Genomic DNA, 19,288 nt, shown 5'->3' with positions numbered 1-19,288 from the left:
CCAGGAGATCAATTGTAATTCCGGGAGATCTCCTGCTACCACCTGGAGGCTGGCAACCCTAGGGTTAACAGGGAGATAGTATACCTCTGATACCTTTGCCAACTGGAAACCATTCTGTTTCCTCATATTCAAAAAGACAAAGACGCACAGGGCACTCTCTTCCTGCTCTCATTGGTGGAGTAATTGCCTATTGACGCCTATTTATGTAATTTTGTATTTATTGGTTGGTTGTATCTGTTTTAATATGTATTTTAAATCTGTACTTAAATACTCGTTGTGAGCCACCCTGAACCTGCCAGCGAGGAGGGCGGATTATAAATCCGATTAACATAAACATTCCAAAGCGATATTTAAAAGGCGTCAGTATGGAAGCACATACAGAAGTTGCTGGGGCGGGGAGAAAGCAAACTCTCCCTGTTTTGCCGCCTCGGCCTAGCTTTGGGCACCTGTTGCCTCCGCATCTGGCTGCGACCGATACGGAACCGGCAGCATCGGCGCGGCTTCCTGGAGTCCTTGCCCCTTGATAGCTCCTGCTGGCCAATCAGCATCTGAAGGGAACTCCGGCTGGGTCTGGAGCGCCTCGTTCAAAGGGGCAGGTTCAGACTTGCCTCGGCTGGAGCAAAAGTGGTGCGAAAACGAAGCAACCTCCGGGAGAAAGATTTTTTTCTTTTAGCAAGCGAAGATCCCAAACGTGCAAAAGTTATTAATTGCACAATAGCCAAGAGTGGAAGAAAGAGGCGGCAACGTGTGGGAGGGCTGAAGGGGCGTTACGTGGCCCAAGTCTCAGAGCAATCAATAGGACTTACTTCCAGGTAAGTGTAAGGACATGTGGACCGTCCTCAGTATGTTTTTTCAGAAATCCCGCAATTTTCAGTGACACGCATCAGTGTAGATCAAGATGGGTAACCGTGTTAGTCGGTTTGTAGCAGTGGGAAAGAACAAGAGACCAGTAGCACCTGTAAGACTTAACAAAATTTATGGTAGGGTAGGAGCTTTCGTGAGACACAGCTCACTTCTTCAGATGCACATAGAATGTGAATCCATCTGTCCTTACATGCATCAGTGTGCCTAAAACATTTTAAAATTTTCACAAACTCATATACGCGTGCACACATACGCACACACATATCTCAGTCAATAAGCTTCCATCTTTGTGGCTGAATTGCCTAGAACTAAAGCGGGGGGGGGGAGTGTTGGTGGGTAAGGCAGGGCCCTGATCCATGTGTCTTCTGAGTGCATGTTCTGGAGGTGCCTATCTCTACCGTCGGGTTTGACAGCCCTAACACTGATGCAATACTAATAGCTGTGGTTATATACAGCTCTTCTAGACTGATCAGTGGCCCACTTAGAGCGGTGAACAAAGTCAGTGATATCATTATCGCCACAATACAGCTGGGGAGCTGGGGCTGAGAGGAGTGGCTTACCCAAGGCCACTTGCTGAGCTCATAGCCGTGGTGAGAGTCGAACCAGCAGAGTGCTGATTTGTAGTCCAACCACTATGCCGCTTTTACTCAGAAGCAATAGCCCTGCTCACAGGTTATAGTGAACACATCTGGTATGCACAAGTGCACGTCTGTTTGTAAGAAAGAGCCAGTGCACATTCTCTTTACGAATAAATATGGATAAATAGGGAGTTTAAGTCACATGTTGAGCTGTATGTGTGTTAAGTGTAACATGAGTATTATTCAGGGCAAGTATAAAGAAAAATCAAGTATGTATACCAGTTGTACATGTAGTCACTGAAGCTTGTGAGCAAGCCTAATTGCTTACGTTTAAGAGGTTTGCTATTTTTATTCTAGCCTCCTGACTCAATCCTGTTAACCCAAAGTAACTTCTAGTGTGGATAGTCCAGACAAGCTTGATTTTGCCAGATCTTAGTAGCTAAACAGAGTCAGCCCTGGTTAGTTTGGGATGGAAGACCAGGGTCACTATGCAGAGGCAGGCAATAATAAATTGAAAACCCCAGTAAGGGTTGCCATAGGTCAGCTAAAACTTGATGGGCCTTACCACCAGCACCAGGTTCTTATCTGGTGGAGTTTACTGTCTGAGAAATATGGGGACAATCCTAAGCGAGTCTTCTCAGAAGTAAGTCACATCTTATTCAGTGAGGCCCGTTCCCCACTGAGTAAAATTGCAACTGTGCCATCTAGTTCTGCTGTATGCAGTGTTGAGCGTGCCTATTTAAAATCACTGTGTGTTCCTAACTAGGCAAAGGATTGTACTACAACCCTAAATGCGTTTGCATTTATGTACTAGTGAAGACAGGGTGTTTACTTCTGAGTAAGTTTACATAAGGTCAGGCACCAGGGCTACAGACCTAAGAGTGTATGGTAATTCTTATCCTTCAAAGCACCTCCCCTTCTCATTTGGAAAAGGCAGGTTATTCCAACAACATAAAAAATCCTGCAAGTGCTTCCTGAGGAACTTTCAGAGGTTGATTCTGCACACATTAGATAATGCACTTCTAATCCTCTTTAGAGATCATTTGGAACTGAATTTTTCATGTGTGAAACAAAAAATCCACTTCAAAACAATTGCTAAAGTGCATTATCCAATGTGTGCGGAAACAGCCTAAGTAATAAAAGTAAAACAAAAACAAAAACCAACATATACCTTGTTATAAGTTCAGTGCTAAAATATGTCCTCCCACATCCTCTTGCGGAGTCATCTCACAGTCTTAATAGAAAAGAGTCCAGTAGCACCTTTAAGACTAACCAACTTTACTGTAGCATAAACCTTCGAGAACCACAGTTCATCTTCATTCTTCTGTGCCTCCACACATGGGACTGCGCAGGCGCAGGCCAGCCGCCGGAGAATTTTCTAGAGCTTCCATGGCTCCGAAGGGGCCGTTTGTCGCGCGCCTCAGCGACCGTTTTCCCGCCCAAACGGTCACGTGATCCTCCAGCGACCAACGGCCCCTTCCCTCAGTTCTCTTCTTGCCGCCGCTTGGAGAGAACGTGAGCTTCGTTGCTCTGTGCTTTTGTGCTTCGTGCTTTACTCTAACTGATTGCTTGGCTTTTGACTTCGGACTTCGTGACCTCGACTATTCTTTGGATCTCGCTTTGGACTTTGACGTGGACTCGGTAATTTGACTCGGACTGTTTTTGACCCTTCTTTCGCGTGCCCCTGAAGATGGCCTCTACGGCTCTCTTCAAGCATTGCCTAAAATGCCACACTAAAATGGCCAAATCCGATGGCCATGATTTGTGCCTTTTTTGCTTGGGGGAGACCCACAATGTCTCGGCCTGTAGGATCTGCCAGGGTTTCACCAGCAAGGCCCGGCAGGATCGCAAGGCCCGGCTAAATTCCTCGTTGTGGCAGAAGGTCATGTCGGAGGGAACCCCGTTACGTCCGTCCAAGGCCGGCCCTAGCCCCTCTGCCGAACGGCAATCAAGAGCTGGCTCAGTGGCCTCCGCGAGGTCGGGGTCGAAACCGCTTCCCCCGAGTGCCTCGGCGTCGAGAGCGGCCTCTCCAGCGCAGGGACCGGTGCGGCCGCCCCGTAGCGCATCATCTACCAGGTCGGATCCGAGACCAGCTTCGGAACCGAGGGTCCTGGTACCGAGTCCCCGGTCGGAACCGACGACCGGTTCGATCCCGATCAAGGCGAAGAGGTTGAAGCCGAGGTCCCCTTCGAAGGCGAGGAGCGCGTCGGTTCCGAGGTCTTCTTCGGAACCAGCGAAGAAGAAGAAGAAGACCAAGCATCACCGGTCGCCGCGTCCCGCTCCTCAGGAGGAGGTCATCGTGCTTCCTCACACGCCTTCCCCTCATCTGGGCTCCCCGGAGCCAGAAGACATCTCCGTGCCGGTGCCGGATCCGATGGCCTTCGAGACGGTGCCCGCAGAATTCTCGTCGGGGCCGGAGCCGAGCCCGCGCCGTCAGAGCCGACCATCGCTTCCCCTTCGGTCGCCGAGGCTGGAACCGAGCCCGTCCCCTCGTCGGAGCCGTCCGTCGCCTGCCCGTCCGTCTCCACCCCCGGTCGGTCGTGAGCAGCATGGTTCCGGGGACAGTGTCCGATCAGTCCGGTCCGCTGCGTCCCGGCATCGACAGGCTTCCTACCTCCCCTCGCCATACCGTTGCCAATGGGAGGGGGCACCTGCGGGCTTCTCCGTGTCGGAACCGAGGCTTTCGACATCGAGGTCGGCGTGGGCTCCCCCTCCGCTCCCGGTTCCGGAATCCCAGCTCGGTTCCGATGAGGAGGAAGTGGGGAGCTTTGGCGGCTACCAGTCGGAGTCCTGGTCCGAACCATCGCCGGCTGAGGAGCTAGTGCCATCGGCGGACTCGCCATTCGAGGACCTCCGCATCTACGCCGACCAGATGGCAAGGATGGCCAAGGCTCTCGAGATGGACATCTCTTCGGCAGTCCCCCAGACCAAGGACAAGCTCCTCAAACGTATTTACGGGGACAATCCGGCGTACGTTGGCTTTTCCATGCTCGAGGGTATTGAGGAGATTGTGGAGAAGGTGTGGCAGGTGCCCTGTGATCAGCCTCCAACATCCAAGCGCATCGAGCAGCTTTACAAGATCAAGCAGGGCACCTGGCCGGCGTTGGTGAAGCACCCTCCACCTTCCTCCTTGGTCACAGAGGAGTTCAACCCCCGACGATCGGGTCACTCCTCGGTGCCTGCCGATAAAGAGGGCAAGAAGCTGGATGCCATGGGCAGGCGCCAGTACATTGTAGCTTCGCTGGGTCTGAGGATTGCCAACTACCAGACCATCATGGCAGGGTACCAGCTGTACCTCTGGGAGAAGTTGGCATCCTATACCCGAGACCTCCCTCCTGAGCAGAAGGCTGTGGTGTCCTTGCTGCAGACGGAGGCTGTGAGGCTGTCTAAGCAGCAGATGAACGCTGGGAGCCACGCTGCTGACACTGCTGCTAGAGGGATGGCGTCGGCGGTGGTCCTCAGGCGCCACTCTTGGTTGCGGTCGACGGCCCTGTCCCAAGAGGTGCGTTCCAGGGTGGAGAGCATGCCCTTTGAAGGGGACTCGCTGTTCTCCAAGTCCACCGACGAGACCCTGAAGAAGAAAAAGGAGGACAGACAGACGGCGCGGTCTTTGGGTCTGGCTCCAGCTGACAAGCCCTCCTCCAGGTCACGGTACGCTCCCCGGTCTGGCCCTTACCATTTCCAGGGCAGATACCAGCAACAGCGGCCGGGCTACCAGCAGTATCCTGCCTACCAGCAGCCGCCTTACCCTCCCGCACAACAGCAGAGGAGGCGTCGGCCCTTCAAGCCTCGTCAGGCACAGCAACCGGCCCAGCAGAAAGATCAGCAGGGCGCCGGGAGGCAGTACTGACGGGTCGCGCCAGCCGTATCCCCGAACTTTTCGGACAGACTTAGTCCACTCCTCTCTGAGTGGGAGTCAATAACATCTGACTCATGGGTCTTAACTATTGTTGAACTGGGATACGGGCTGGAGTTTGTTGAGCTGCCTAGATGCAGTTCACCCCTGACAGCTGTCAATAACACTATGGCCGAGCTGGATGCGGAGATCGTGTCGCTCTTGGCCAAGGGTGCTGTGGAGGAATTGCCCTATGAGGACTCTGTGAAGGGTTTCTTCTCTAGGTTCTTCCTGGTCCCTAAGAAGGATGGGGGCTTACGTCCCATTTTAGATCTGAGGGGCCTTAATGCCTTCCTCAAGGTGACCAAGTTCAAAATGGTAACGTTGGCGGCTGTGATCGCCTTGCTTAAACAGGGGGATTGGTTTGCGGTTCTTGACTTAAAGGACGCATACTTTCACGTGGGGATACGGGAGGAGCACAGGAAATACCTGAGCTTTGTTTGCCGGCAAAGGGTTTTCCGGTATAAGGTGCTCCCCTTTGGCCTGTCCACTGCCCCACGAGTGTTCACGAAATGTGTGGCCCCTGTGGTTTCCTTCCTACGGGAGGAAGGCTGTACCATCTTTCCGTACCTCGATGACTGGCTCATCGTGGCTGAATCGGAGTCTAGGCTGGTGCAGGACATTGACTTGGTACTTAGCACTTGCCAACGCCTGGGGCTCCTGGTGAACTTTGAGAAATCCAAACTGGTGCCCAACTGCAAAGTGTCCTACATTGGTGCACTTTTAGACTCTGTGGAGGATAAGGCTCTGCTCCCTTTGGAGAGGGCTCGGTCCCTAAGGGGTCTAGTGTCCTTGTTTAAAAGGAACCGATTCCAGTCTGTGCGCACTATCCAGTGCTTACTAGGGCATATGGCAGCGGCCACCTCTGTGGTGCCTTTTGCTAGGCTGCGTATGCGCCCTCTCCAGAACTGGTTTGTGCGGAGGTACGATGCTCTGCTGCACCCTCCGTCCCTCAAATTCTCTATCCCGAGGGTCATCCTCTCCTCCTTGGACTGGTGGCTGTCTGATGACAACTTGTTTAGAGGGACCCCCTTTGTGTATCAGCACCATGACGTCACGGTTACCACTGATGCCTCTCTGTTGGGATGGGGGGCTTACTGTGGTGATGTGTCTGTGCAGGATGTCTGGTCTGACAGGGAAAAGACCCTCCATATCAATGTGCTTGAACTAAGGGCCATTCGTTTCGCACTTGTGTCTCTTACAGCACTGCTGAGAAATCGTCAGGTCTTGGTGCAGACGGACAACACGACTGCCATGTACTACGTGAATCAGCAGGGGGGCACAGTGTCCATGGCCCTGTGCCGGGAAGCCACACTTACTTGGCAGTGGGCTATCAGGAACGGTGTGTCGCTCCGTGCTATACACGTGGCTGGGTCAGACAATGCCCGGGCAGATGCCCTCAGCAGGGTCCCTTTACTGGACCACGAGTGGGAACTGAACGTAGAGTGCATTGGGCCGATCTTTCAGATGTGGGGTCACCCGGTGATAGACGTATTCGCCACTGCGGCGACCACCAAGGCCCACACGTTCTGTTCCAGGGCAGGGAGCGACCCCCTCTCTATTGGGGATGCCTTCCAGTTTACGTGGACGCAGGGCTTGCACTACATGTTTCCTCCATTCCCCTTGATTCCCAGGGTCCTGTGCAAGATAGAGGAGGACGGGACGGACTGCATCCTGGTGGCCCCCTTCTGGCCACGGCAGGTTTGGTTCCCGAAGCTCCTGCGGATGTCCCAACGGACATATGTGAGTCTGCCCCCTCGGCAAGACCTTCTCCTAAACGGGAGCCTGGTCCACCACGATCCCAGGAAGCTGCACCTAACGGCTTGGCGGATCGTTCCTCCCCGATAGGCTTTACTGACGAGGTACAGAGGGTCCTCCTGAATGCTCGTCGGCCTTCCACTAGGCGCGCTTATGCGGCCAAGTGGCGCAGGTTTGAGCTTTGGGCACTTGCCAGAGGAGTGGTGCCCGACAGCAGTCCCTTGGGGGTTGTGTTCGAGTATTTGTGCCACTTGCGTGGCCGGGGCTTGAAGGTGTCCTCCCTCAAGGTCCACCTGGCAGCGATATCAGCTGCTCACGCCCGAGTTGAGGGGGCTACGGTGTTTTCTCACCCACAATCCCGCCAGTTCCTTAAGGGCATGTACAATCTTTACCCACCTGTGTCGGCGCCAGTGCCTCAGTGGTCGCTGTCCTTGGTGCTCTCACGTCTCATGTTGCCTCCATTTGAACCTATGGCTACCTGCCCCTTGGATATGCTATCCTACAAGGTAGCATTCTTGGTGGCCGTCACATCGGCCAGAAGGGTCAGTGAGCTGTCTGCACTGCGGTCTGACCCTCCCTTTCTTGTGTTTCATCCCAACAAGGTGGTCCTGCGTCCCTGCCTCGGATTCCTGCCCAAGGTGGTGTCCGCCTTCCACCTCTCGCAGGATATCTCACTACCTGCATTCTTTCCTCAACCTTCCTCTAAGGGGGAAAAGGCCCTTCATTCCCTAGACTTGAAGAGGGCCCTAGCCTATTACCTGGATAGGACGAAGGGATTCCGCTCCTGTCCTCACCTGTTTGTATGTTTTGGGGCCAAGGACAAGGGTAGCAGGGCTTCCTCACAGACCCTGTCTAGGTGGATTGTGGCGGCCATTAGCAAGGCCTATTCCCTGGCAGGGGTGGCTTGCCCGCTCCATGTCAGAGCCCACTCCACGCGGTCCCAAGCATCCTCTTCGGCACTCCTCAGGGGGGTGCCCCTGGTTAACATTTGTAAAGCAGCCACATGTCCTCTGCAGACACCTTTGTCAGGCATTACGCCGTTGATGTCAATGCGGAGCAGGATGTATCTGTGGCCAAGGCTGTCTTACACTCCCTTTTTTCCTGAGGGAGTTTTGGAATGACTTTCTTGGCGTACCTGTTGGGTACCCTTGAGTGAAAGTGTGTATATATGTACCTGGGGGTGTGTATATATGTAAATATTGAGTATTTATGTGTCCTTACACAGTATTTTTACATAGATGTATATATGCATATCTATTTATTGTTGCTCTTGTTTGTTCAATAAAATTGTGTTGGACTTCACCCCCGCCTTCCTTATTGTGTGAAGCTTGGTACACTCCCATGTGTGGAGGCACAGAAGAACGAAGATGAAAACAGGGTTAACATACCTGTAACTTATGTTCATCGAGTTCTTCTGTGCTGACACACAACCCTCCCTCCTACCCCGCTGTGAACTCCAATGCACAATGATGTGGTGGCTGTAACAGAAATTGGTGTTTTTAAGGTGTTATGGCTGAAGTGTGTTGGTCAAGCGGCGGCAAGGGAGAACTGAGGGAAGGGGCCGTTGGTCGCTGGAGGATCACGTGACCGTTTGGGCGGGAAAACGGTCGCTGAGGCGCGCGACAAACGGCCCCTTCGGAGCCATGGAAGCTCTAGAAAATTCTCCGGCGGCTGGCCTGCGCCTGCGCAGTCCCATGTGTGTCAGCACAGAAGAACTCGATGAACATAAGTTACAGGTATGTTAACCCTGTTTTCTCTTCATCAGATGCAACTGACAAAGAGAACTGTGATTCTCAAAAGCTTATGCTATAGTAAAGTTGGTTAATCTTAAAGGTGCTACTGGACTCTTTTCTATTTTGCTACTACAGACTAACATGGCTAACTCCTCTGGATCTATCTCACAGCCTTGTATCTTTGTTTGCCTGAAAAGTCTTTGAAGAGGTGATTGATAACGCATCTGCTTAGCACTGACTGTGATCCATTTGTTTGAAAATGTCCATTGCCTAACTCATGCAGTGAATGTTAGGATGGATGAAAAACCATGTTGGGCAATGGTCACTGTGTTGCCAACAGATTCCGCAGCGTTTAGAGGTATGCAAATATTTGTAAAACACAACATCGTGAAAATGTTCTGTGGGATTGCTAAAGCTTCCCCCGTTTATTTGCTTGTTTGTCTGTGCAGGTGGAAGATGGCCACTAAAAAAGACCCCCTGTGGCTTGACTTAAGAACTAACTGCCCTGAATATGTCATAAATGTAGGGAAAATAATATTTGGTGAGAACCAAAGAAGCCGCAAGAAGAAAGCTGTTGAAATGAATGTTCGAGAGCAGATCAAGAAGGATAAGTCCAAAAAATCCAACAAAGAAACTAAAAAAGAAATAAGCGTGTTAAAAAAAGAGCGGACAGAGAAACTAGATCATCAAGAAACTCTTCTCCTCCGAGCTGCCTGTGCCTTGCTGAACTCTGGGGGAGGAGTGATAAGGGCCGAAATTGAAAATGAAGACTATTCCTATAAACTACACGGGCTTGGTCTAGACATAGAAAATTCCTTTCGGGACCATATTCAATCCGATACCTTCTCTGACTACTTTGATACAGTCCAGGATGATTCTTGTTTGCAGATTTGGGTCAAAACTTGGAGTCGTGAGAGCTTATCGCAACCCATAGGAATATCAAAGACTCGTCTTTGTTGCTTGGGAACTGGGCTGTTTCAGAGATCCGGCACCTCGGTTGTGAAAATGAAACCCATGGAGGCTCTGAATTTTCTGAAAGCAAAGCAAACGTCTGCTAAGAAAGATCCTGGAGAGATGGCCGGGTTGACTCAGAAGAGGGTGCGTATTTGGGAGAACATTGGACATTCGAGAGGAGTTGGTGTGCAGGTGGAAGAAGATATTCACAAGGCTGCCGCTCAGTTTTTTGAACGACACAGTCTGGAATTCAGAGAATTCCTGGAGTTCACTGAGTCATCTGAGGTTGAGTTTAAAAGCTTCCCAAAGGATAAGGACATCCTGGAATTTGTTAGAGCGAAGCTGCCTGAATACATCTCTGCTTTTGCAAACACCAAAGGAGGATACTTAATTTTTGGAGTTGGCGATGATCGGAAGGTTATTGGATATGAAGTAAATTTACAGCCGGAGCAACTGGAAATCGAAGTGCAGGAAACCATTGAGAGTTTGGCCCACTTCCATTTCTGCACGTCTTTAGAGAAAGTCACATTTAAATGTAAAATCTTGCCTGTTTATGAAGCAAACGGAACAAGGCATGGTTACGTCTTTGCCATACGAATTGAGCCGTTTTGCTGTGCTGTTTTTGAGGCCACTCCGGATTCCTGGATTGTGAAAGATCACCAAGTGAAGAAACTGGAAGTTGATGAATGGGCCGAGCTGATGGTAGCAGAAGACCCAGGTCCTGTTATAGTGATGTGCCTTGTGGGGTTCAGTGTGCAGTTTATTCGTATGCCGCTTTTAGCCCTTTAAAGAATCCCCCCACCATTTCCGTTCCAAGCTGTGCTGTAGCTTTACAGCACAATTTGGCTGGAAAAGAGAAACAGTATTGGGGGGGGGGGGCGGTTTCTAGGCATGGAGTGAGCATCTGGCACAAGCTTGCTAGAGGAAAGCAAGAGAGGAGGGTGGTGGAGGTGAACGGAGCAGCTGAGTTCACTAAACAGTCTCTTGATGGGTGGAGTTTTGGCAACGGGAGGTCCCCATGTTGTGCAGATAAGGAAAGGAGGGACGCATTGGGGTGGAGAGGAGATGAGTTAGGTGGAAATTAAATGAAGGCAAATGATACAAATAGAGAGTCATATGACTGAGAAACAAACTTCATTAACTGGAAGCTGATGTCACATTGTTAGAAAGGAATATAGTAGGATAACAGAGCCTTGTGCTGAGAAGCACCTAGGTTAGGGGAGGGGCTGTGGCTCATTGGAAGAGCATCACTTTGGGCCAAGCTAGAAGTGACGAATGACACCTTGAATGGCAAGCGAACAGACTCGATCGAGTGGAGCGCAAGCGTACAGGGAGGAATACATGTGAGTCTGTTCACTTGCCATTCAAGTGTCATTCGTCACTTCTAGCTTGAAGAAGGTCCCAGGTTCAGTTCCCAACACCACCAATTAAAAGGCTGACATTTGGAGGAGGGCAAGGAGCTGTTCCAGTTGGCAGCAAAGGACAGGACCCGAAGCAACGGGCTTAAATTACCTGCAGAAAGGTACCGGCTGGATATCAGGAAAAACCTTTTCATGGTCCGAGTAGTTCAAAGGTGGAATCAGGGAGGTGGAGAGCTCCCCTTCGCTGGCAGATTTCAAGAAGAGGCTGGATGAATATTTGTCAGGGATGCCTTAGGCTCATCCTGCATTGGGCAGGGGGTTGGACTAGAAGGTCTGTATAGCCCCTTCCAACTCTGTGATTCTGTGGACCAGGCATTAGGTGATATGAAAGACCTCTGCTGAGACCCTGGAGTGCCACTAGCAGTCAGAGTGGCCAGTACTGACCTTGATGGGCCAATGATTTGATTCAGTATAAGGAAGCTTCATGTGTGAACCTAAATAGTTTGAACAATGGTCTAAAAGCTTTCAGTGTATAATTGTGTTAAAAATCATTCTGTGCTTTCTTTTGTGGCGTCAGGGTTGTAATACAATCAGGTGGGACATCTCCTGTCCTGTCTTTTGCCATCTTTGTTTTTGTATTGCAAAAGCCCTATTTCAAGGGGCCTCTTATGAACGGCAAAGGCAAACTGGTTGCAGATCCAAGGTGGATGGGGATAGAGACAGAACCGCAAAATGGATGCTTGATGGCAACAAGCATCAAGGATGTTCCTTCCCAGACTCTGGGCACATAATGAGGGCAATAAAAGATACAGATTTGCCCTCATTGGGCTGTGATACTTCAGAGTAAGGCAAATGTTTGTGTCTATGATGAGGTGAAGTGTTTAGGGTGTTCATTTTTTCTTTACTTCCCAGATCTTTCACATTTTGTTGATGGCTTCCAGATCGAATTGAGTAGGTGCCGTAAGTCTCCACTCACCAAATCGGTATATTCTGCCAAAGGCCTCACCTGCACGAAGGATCTTCAAAGCTCTCTGTGCCCAGGTGAGTTCTCACTTTTATTCTGTAATAACAAACACTGTGATTGTGTAAATTAGCAACAATATTGAAGGTTACATCATACACTATTCTTATTCTGTACAATACAGCCTGTTTTAGGCGTGGGTAAGAACATAAACAAAAACTAGTCTAGAAATCTGCGGACAAAGAGTTACCTAGCAATAAAAATCCAGATTTCGACAGGACCTTTGGATTACTGTCCATAGACCAACGGTAAGGTTGTCTGCTCCTGAAGCGAAAGCTGCTGTCAGGATAAAGCCCAGATTCTCTTATTCGGTTCATCTGTATCTAATTCACTTTTGGTATATCCAAATGAGGGGTCATTTTTTCAACCAAACTTCACCAGATTTGGAGAGAACCTACTCCTGATTGTCCTCTAATAATCCCCCAAGTTTCATGAAGATTGCACACCAGGGGGCAATTTTATGGGCCTCCCAAGAAGGTGCTCCCAATTCTCCCTTATTCCCTATGGGGAAAAATATGGGGGCTATCTAGAAGACTGGGGGTGGCATTTTTCCTGAAAACACAAAAATTTCAGGGGATCTACTCTTGACTATCCTCTACAGACCCCCCCCCCCCAAGTTTCAGGAAGATTGGCCCAACTTAACCCTACCTTGGGCTTGTGGCTGGGTGCTGCTTGGTTCTGTCCTGTGGTGTTTCCCCACTATCTGAACCCAGTGTCTGGCTGCTATTAATGACACTGATTCTACCGGGCTAAGCTGCAGCAGTGTCCCTTGCTTCAGTTTGGTTTAGGTGGAATGGATGTGATGGACCCCTATTGGCCACTCACTCCCCCCCTCCCTGCCTCACTCCCCCTCTCTCCTGCCTCTGCCCTACTCCCCCTCCCTCCTCCCCTTCCCCTCTTAAGAAAAAAGTGGGAGAGGTCCAGGAGGAGCCTGCCGGAGGCTGAAGCCACATTTCCTAGATTTACCTGCATTTATCCAGAGGTCTGAATCTGGGTTCTCAAATCGAATACAGGATTCTCTGATTTGGTTTAGGAAAGCCAGATTAAGCTGGATTGGCAAAAATCCGCCCGCCCCCCCAATGCTGGATTGGATTGCACACCCCTAATGGGCAGTTTTGAAGCCTCGGGTCCTTCTTTTTGGCTCTTGGATTCCAATGCATACAACTTTTCTCTGTCTCACTCAACACTTTCTTTCCAGTGTTTCTCTTCGAGTCTCTCTACACAAGAAATCTGACATGTGAAGAACACATGTAGGGAGATGCAATGTTAGCAAGGAAGGGTAGTTTATAAAGACAGAGCTGGCAGCAGGGCAAAGGCTTTGCTGTACACTGGAGCTGTGTGAAGGGGCTGTGAAATGCCAGAAGGAAAACTTTGGCCCATCATATCCTCTCCATGTCCAACCCCAGCTCTGGAAGGCAGCTCCAGCCCATTTCCATTCCTCGCTGCCCTTTGGTTGCGATCCCACACAGTTTTAAACTGGAGAGGTACTGATGCCAATAAAGGTGAACTGAACTGAACTGACTGGAGAGGTGAAACTGACAGAGCCTTCTGGGAGGCGAAGATGAAATTAACAAACCCTCTGAGGAGCGATCTCTGTCCGCTTTGTCTTTTTAAAGCACCCTGCCCAGCTAATGTTGCGTCTCCGCACACTTGACTAACATGCACTGAGGTGTCTTGTGTAGAGAGACTCTTTGTTTCATGTGTGATTTGTTGATGCTGAGACCTCACTGCTACAATCAGAAACATAAAGACTTTTTAAAGAACTGTTTGCTATATTTTGCCTCTTCTTTGTACTGTGGACACCATTCTCTATTGCCTTCCTCAGTCCACTAAATTTTCAGGAACTTCAATAACGCCTTTACAATCATTTGTGTCATTTTAGAATAAAATGTTCTCGAATTTCTAGGAGATTCAAATGGGATAATCTGTAAACCAGAAGAGCTCTGCGCAGAACTCTTCTCTGAGTATGTGGGACTGAAGAGAATTATGAACAAAAAGATGGAGGAACGGCAGTTTTCTAAAGGAGTCTTGATCTTTTCAAGAAGCTGGGCTGTTGATGCCGGACTCCAGAAACATCCACATGTTGCCTGTGATATTTCTTAATAGCCACAGACACCGTTCCAGTGCTGTACACCATTACTGTGGCTAAGGATGATTCTGTCTCTTCAACAATCCCCGTGCCGGGATATTCAAGGGATGTTGCCCGTATATTGAAGCAGAAACTAGTGAATGAAGGGGGATATACTCGGAAAGTGTGTGTGGTTCCACACGTCATTGAGCTTGGCACTCATGGTGAGGTAAAGACAGATTTGAGTTTGCTGGACACCTACCCTCCCACTTACGTGGTCTCCAGGAATGATTTAGAGGAACTGATGCAAGCCCTTGTGATTGTCTTGCTGAGGTTTCGGTCTGTCTTAAGTGACCGGCTTGGCTGTGAATTTTTCAACCTTCTCACCCTCAAACAGTATGAGATCCTGACCAAGAATCTGCACAAGAACCGCAAGCTGTTCATCTATGGCCTTCCAGGATCGGGGAAGACTGTGGTGGCCTTGCAGGTCATCGAGAAGATGAGGAATGTTTTTTGCTGCCCCCCCAGTGAAATCCTTTACATTTGTGAAAACAAACCTCTGTGTGAGACTGTGAGGTAAATATTTTGCACAACAGTCGACTCTCCTGGAGAAAACTGGAAAATTGACTCTATAAAATTACATAAATTTGTAAGGGCGATAGATAAATTGAATGTGGTTGTTGTTGTTAATAATAATAATAACAACATTCGATTTATATACCACCCTTCAGGATGACTTAACACCCACTCAGAGCAGTTTACAAAGTATGTTATTATTATCCCCACAACAATCTCCCTGTGAGGTAGGTGGGGCTGAGAGAGCTCTGAGAGAGCTGTGACTGGCCCAAGGCTGGCTTCAAGTGGAGGAGTGGGGAATCAAATCCAGTTCTCCAGATTAGAGTCCCATGCTCTTAACCACTACACCAAACTGGCTCTACACCCTGCCCTCCCCAGGCTTCTCCAGGAATTTCCCAACCTGTGGTTGACAACTCTAGCAAGATAGTTCTTCAGTTGGGCGGGGATACTAGGAAGTAGATTACTGATCCAGTTATATAAACTCACTGCCTAGCTTGCCTTCTTAGTGTGGGTAGCAAATGGGCTTCAAGAAAGGAAAGACAGCAAGACACCCAACAGTTTTTAATTAAAGAGGAGTTTACAAACAATATAAGAAATCTAGTGTCCTCCAAAGAACATTTTGGCCGGTAAATTGAAATGCACACTACTTTCCACATACACACCTCTTAGCTATCCAGCCAGTGGACTCTGGGGAGCAACTCCTCAGTATACGATGTTCTTACCTGTCACTTTGTATCTTCCTGATGCATGCTGGGTTCTGGTGGGGATTCACAGCCATTACAGGATGTAACACACAGATCCAACAAGGATAGAGGAATGCCCAAACGATTGATGTAGTGTAGTCTTGGAATGGATGGCCTGCCTAATCTGACACAAGCCGTGTTTCTTATGAGATCGCTAATTACGTGTATGTACAGAAACAGACTATCATTTCTGCAGGCAAAGGATTTCTGTCCACCAAACATAATTCTCCTGTTTCCTCTCAGCAGTCTGAAATTCGCACCCCCCCCCCCCAAATCCTGTCCTTGGAGTTCCCCCAGAAACTGCATTTCAGAAGGCATTTGGGACTACCACGGGATAGGGAGCGTTAAGAAATCCACATTCAGTGAGCAGAAATCCTTGCTTCTGCAGAAACGCTAGTCTGGATTCAAGCCAGTAAATAAACACCTAATACATTTTTTTCTTTCCTAGAATGAAAAATGTGTGCCAAGCTGTGACACGAGTCAGTTTTTTAAAAAGGAAATACCTCCCGTCAGTGAAGCACATCATAATTGATGAGGCCCAGAATTTCCGGTCCGAAGATGGTGATTGGTATGGGCAAGCTATGGAAATCACACAAGATGATACTCGTAAGCCTGGTATTTTATGGATCTTCTTGGATTATTTACAAAAAACACACCCTTTTGATTGTGGCCTTCCTCCTCCGCATGCTCAGCAACCTCAGGAATGGCTAACTCTAGTGGTGCGGAATGCCACTAAAATTTATGACACCATGAAAGAACAAATGAATGATATACTAAGTTTTTCTAATGGACATGATATTCCTTATGAACAGTTAAAAACTCTGGTAGATGAAGCTCGGTGTGGTCACAGTCTAGAAGGTGTTTTAGTGAGACCTGATGTGAATGATGAAAATGCAATAGCAGATTATATAGTAACTAAATGTCTTCAGTACTTCCAAGATGGTTATTCTGGAAAAAACATTGCTATTCTGTGCAGTACTGCAATAGAAAGGGATAAATATCGGCCCTTACTAACATCTAAAATGGCAAGACAGATGAGAAAATTAAAGCTGCTTGTAGACTTCACAGAAGCAGACGGCGCAAAGGGGGACAGCATTGTTCTAGACAGTGCCCGTCGTTTTTCAGGCCTTGAAAAAAGTATTGTGTTTGGTATTTATCCATGTTCGACCTCACTGGCTATTGCTGAAAATCTGTTACTCTGCATGGTATCACGGGCCAACTTGCATTGTTATTTGCTGTACGATTATCAATGAGTGAGGGTCCCATGAGTGTGTCCAGTTCTTCCAAAAATTGACAGGTCTTTCAGTTTTTAATATTTGTGGTATAATACAGACAGTGGCTTCATGTAAAGTGTTTTAACTGTGTAAAATAATGTAGTGCCCTCACCTGGATAGCCCAGGTGAGCCTGATCTTGTCAGATCTCAGAAGCTAAGCAGGGGCTGCCTTGGTTAGTATTTGGATGGGAGACCTCCAACGAAGACCAGGGTTGCAGAGGCAGGAAATGGCAAACCAGCTCTGTTTGTCTCTTGCCATGAAAACCCCGCCAGGGGTCGTCAGAAGTCAGCTATGACTTGAGGGTACTCTCTACCACCAAATAATGGAGTAATATTCTAATAACGCAGTGAGACTAATTAAACAGCATGGGTTGCATGGCTAAAATGTCTAATGCCCTAAGAGGAACTTCTGTTATAGTTGTCAGATCTTCCCAATTTTAATGTATTTTTGTAATTCAGGTGGAAGTTAATAAGAGTATCAGTATATCAAATTTTGTTCACTTTTCAGAAATCACTTATCTTCCTTCCAATCAAAATCTGGATATATTCTGTTACTGTACACTTGTTCAGGGAGTTATCAGCAGCCCATCAGCACCGACTAAGATTAGTATAATTAACAGCGCATGGGGTCATGAGAGAGGGGCTCCTGTAAAAGGGATAGCCAGGAGAAGAAGCATTTTTCCCTTATGCAGTTGCATTAGATGCCTGCAAAATGAAGGCAGGTACTGCCGGTTAAGGGTTTCTTAGCTAACTCAATATGTTTATTTTCTTGCATATATATATAAAAGATAAGTAAACAATAGAGGGCATCCTGTTAAACAGACTTCTGCCTGCAATGCTGAAGACCTAGCAGAGTTATGCATAATCTCACAGACATAAGGTTGCAGCCCGATACTTTGCAAGTTTGCTTAGAAGCAACTCCCACTGGATTCAGTGAGCTTGTCTGTAATTTATGGCTATATTTTATGTGGTTTATATGGAACGGTCTGCCTGAAGAGGCCAGATTTCCACAAACTGTGCAAAACTGATTTATCCAGGAGCACTTTCTTACACAGGTTATGGGGATGTGTTGCAAAGAAATGGTTCAGAGATGCAGTGGTACAGGGATAGGGACTATAGACTATACTACTATGTACTGTCTGTTGCTGTAAGTATGCTCCTACTGGCTAGTTCTTCGCAGTTTTATATATCATCTATCAGTTTGTTTCTTTTTAACATTGTTTTTCAGGTGTGTATTGGATTTTTGCTTGTTCTCAAACTTCTACTCTCCTTACCCTATTGTATTGTTTATTGAATATCCCAGACAATGTTTGTATTGATTTATAATCCAGTGAGAAATAAAGATTATAAATAATGCAAATAAAAATAAATAACCCAGTTGTCACCTTGGAGAGTTTGACATGCCTCATGAGTTTTAAACTGGAATGGTAAGATATGTTTTAAATTTTTAAAAAATCACACGTCCTCCCAGGAGATGCCACAATAGGATTTGGAATCCCTTTCTTTCTTGACTTGTTGTCTTTTTTAAAAAACAAAACAAGAGTAGAAGGATGCCTCTCCTTTCTGATTATAACTATACCCAGAGCTTTAGCAATCCAGTTCTGCAAAATTACGATTGAGAATACAAACCAGATTTTATCAAATCAGCAGCTATAATATTTGAGTCCCTGAACTTCTTTGAAGCAGGAAGTCTTAGGAAAACGTTCTCTGAGCCTCTGAAACTGGCCATTCTTAAAAGAGCTTCAGCATCCAAGACCATACTGATTTTGGTAACTGTGTGGACACCTACATTGACCTAGGTAAGAGAGATGGAGGAGGAAATGGAAGAAACTTGGAATTGTTTTGTGTTATTGGTGGGAAAGTGCTAAGAACTCAATTTCATATAGTAAAATAGATGCCAAGGAGTCTGGAGCTGTTGCACATTTTATGGGATTTTGGGGCGCGTGTCCCTGGGGGCATCTCCATTATTGCCCATACCACCAATTGAGACTACACTGTAAGAAGTGCAATGTATCTTTCTTTAATTCTCCTTTTAGCCCCACTGGATCTAAAGCAGGCCTCTCCAACAAATAGCTTGTGAGCTACCAGTAGCTTGTTAGTTGCTGCAGAATAGCTCATGTATCTCCTGGAAGACCCAGTAAAAGTTTACAAAAAGTTCTGCTCTAGGCATTTAAAAAAATGTTTTTATTTCATACACTTTTCACTTGTGCTGCCCAGCTGATAGTTTTATTTCTGGTGCACTTCCTAGCCCCTGTTCTGTTTTTAGAATAGAATTAAGCTTTGTAACATCGGCAGAGGAGAAGGGGAGTAATGGGGATATTTTTCATGACTCAGAAGAGGCTCTCATTAAAGAAAGGTTGGAGATTCCTGGTAAAGGGAGCATGAACGTTGCTGCAATGTTGCAGGGCCCTGTGAGCAAATCACAAGACGGGCTTATAAGGTCGCCAACCTCCTAGAGAAAAA

General features: G+C 47.8%; 1 protein-coding gene across 1 annotated transcript; it reads left to right on the top strand.

The window, feature by feature from the left end:
• Positions 1-683: 683 nt before the first annotated feature.
• On the top strand, positions 684-18,179 carry LOC129344744 (schlafen family member 13-like). The gene is given in 7 exon segments (XM_055001603.1): positions 684-812; positions 9,278-9,401; positions 9,495-10,500; positions 12,056-12,184; positions 14,071-14,256; positions 14,259-14,808; positions 16,000-18,179. Coding segments are annotated over 6 exon segments (2,793 nt in total). The 5' UTR covers positions 684-812; positions 9,278-9,284; the 3' UTR covers positions 16,805-18,179.
• The last annotated feature ends 1,109 nt before the right edge of the window (positions 18,180-19,288 follow it).

The sequence above is a fragment of the Eublepharis macularius genome, chromosome 17, assembly GCF_028583425.1.
Source record: "Eublepharis macularius isolate TG4126 chromosome 17, MPM_Emac_v1.0, whole genome shotgun sequence".
Classification (NCBI taxonomy): domain Eukaryota; kingdom Metazoa; phylum Chordata; class Lepidosauria; order Squamata; family Eublepharidae; genus Eublepharis; species Eublepharis macularius.
The sequence above is the reverse complement of the archived record's forward strand: the minus strand, read 5'-3'. Positions and strand labels throughout refer to the sequence as shown.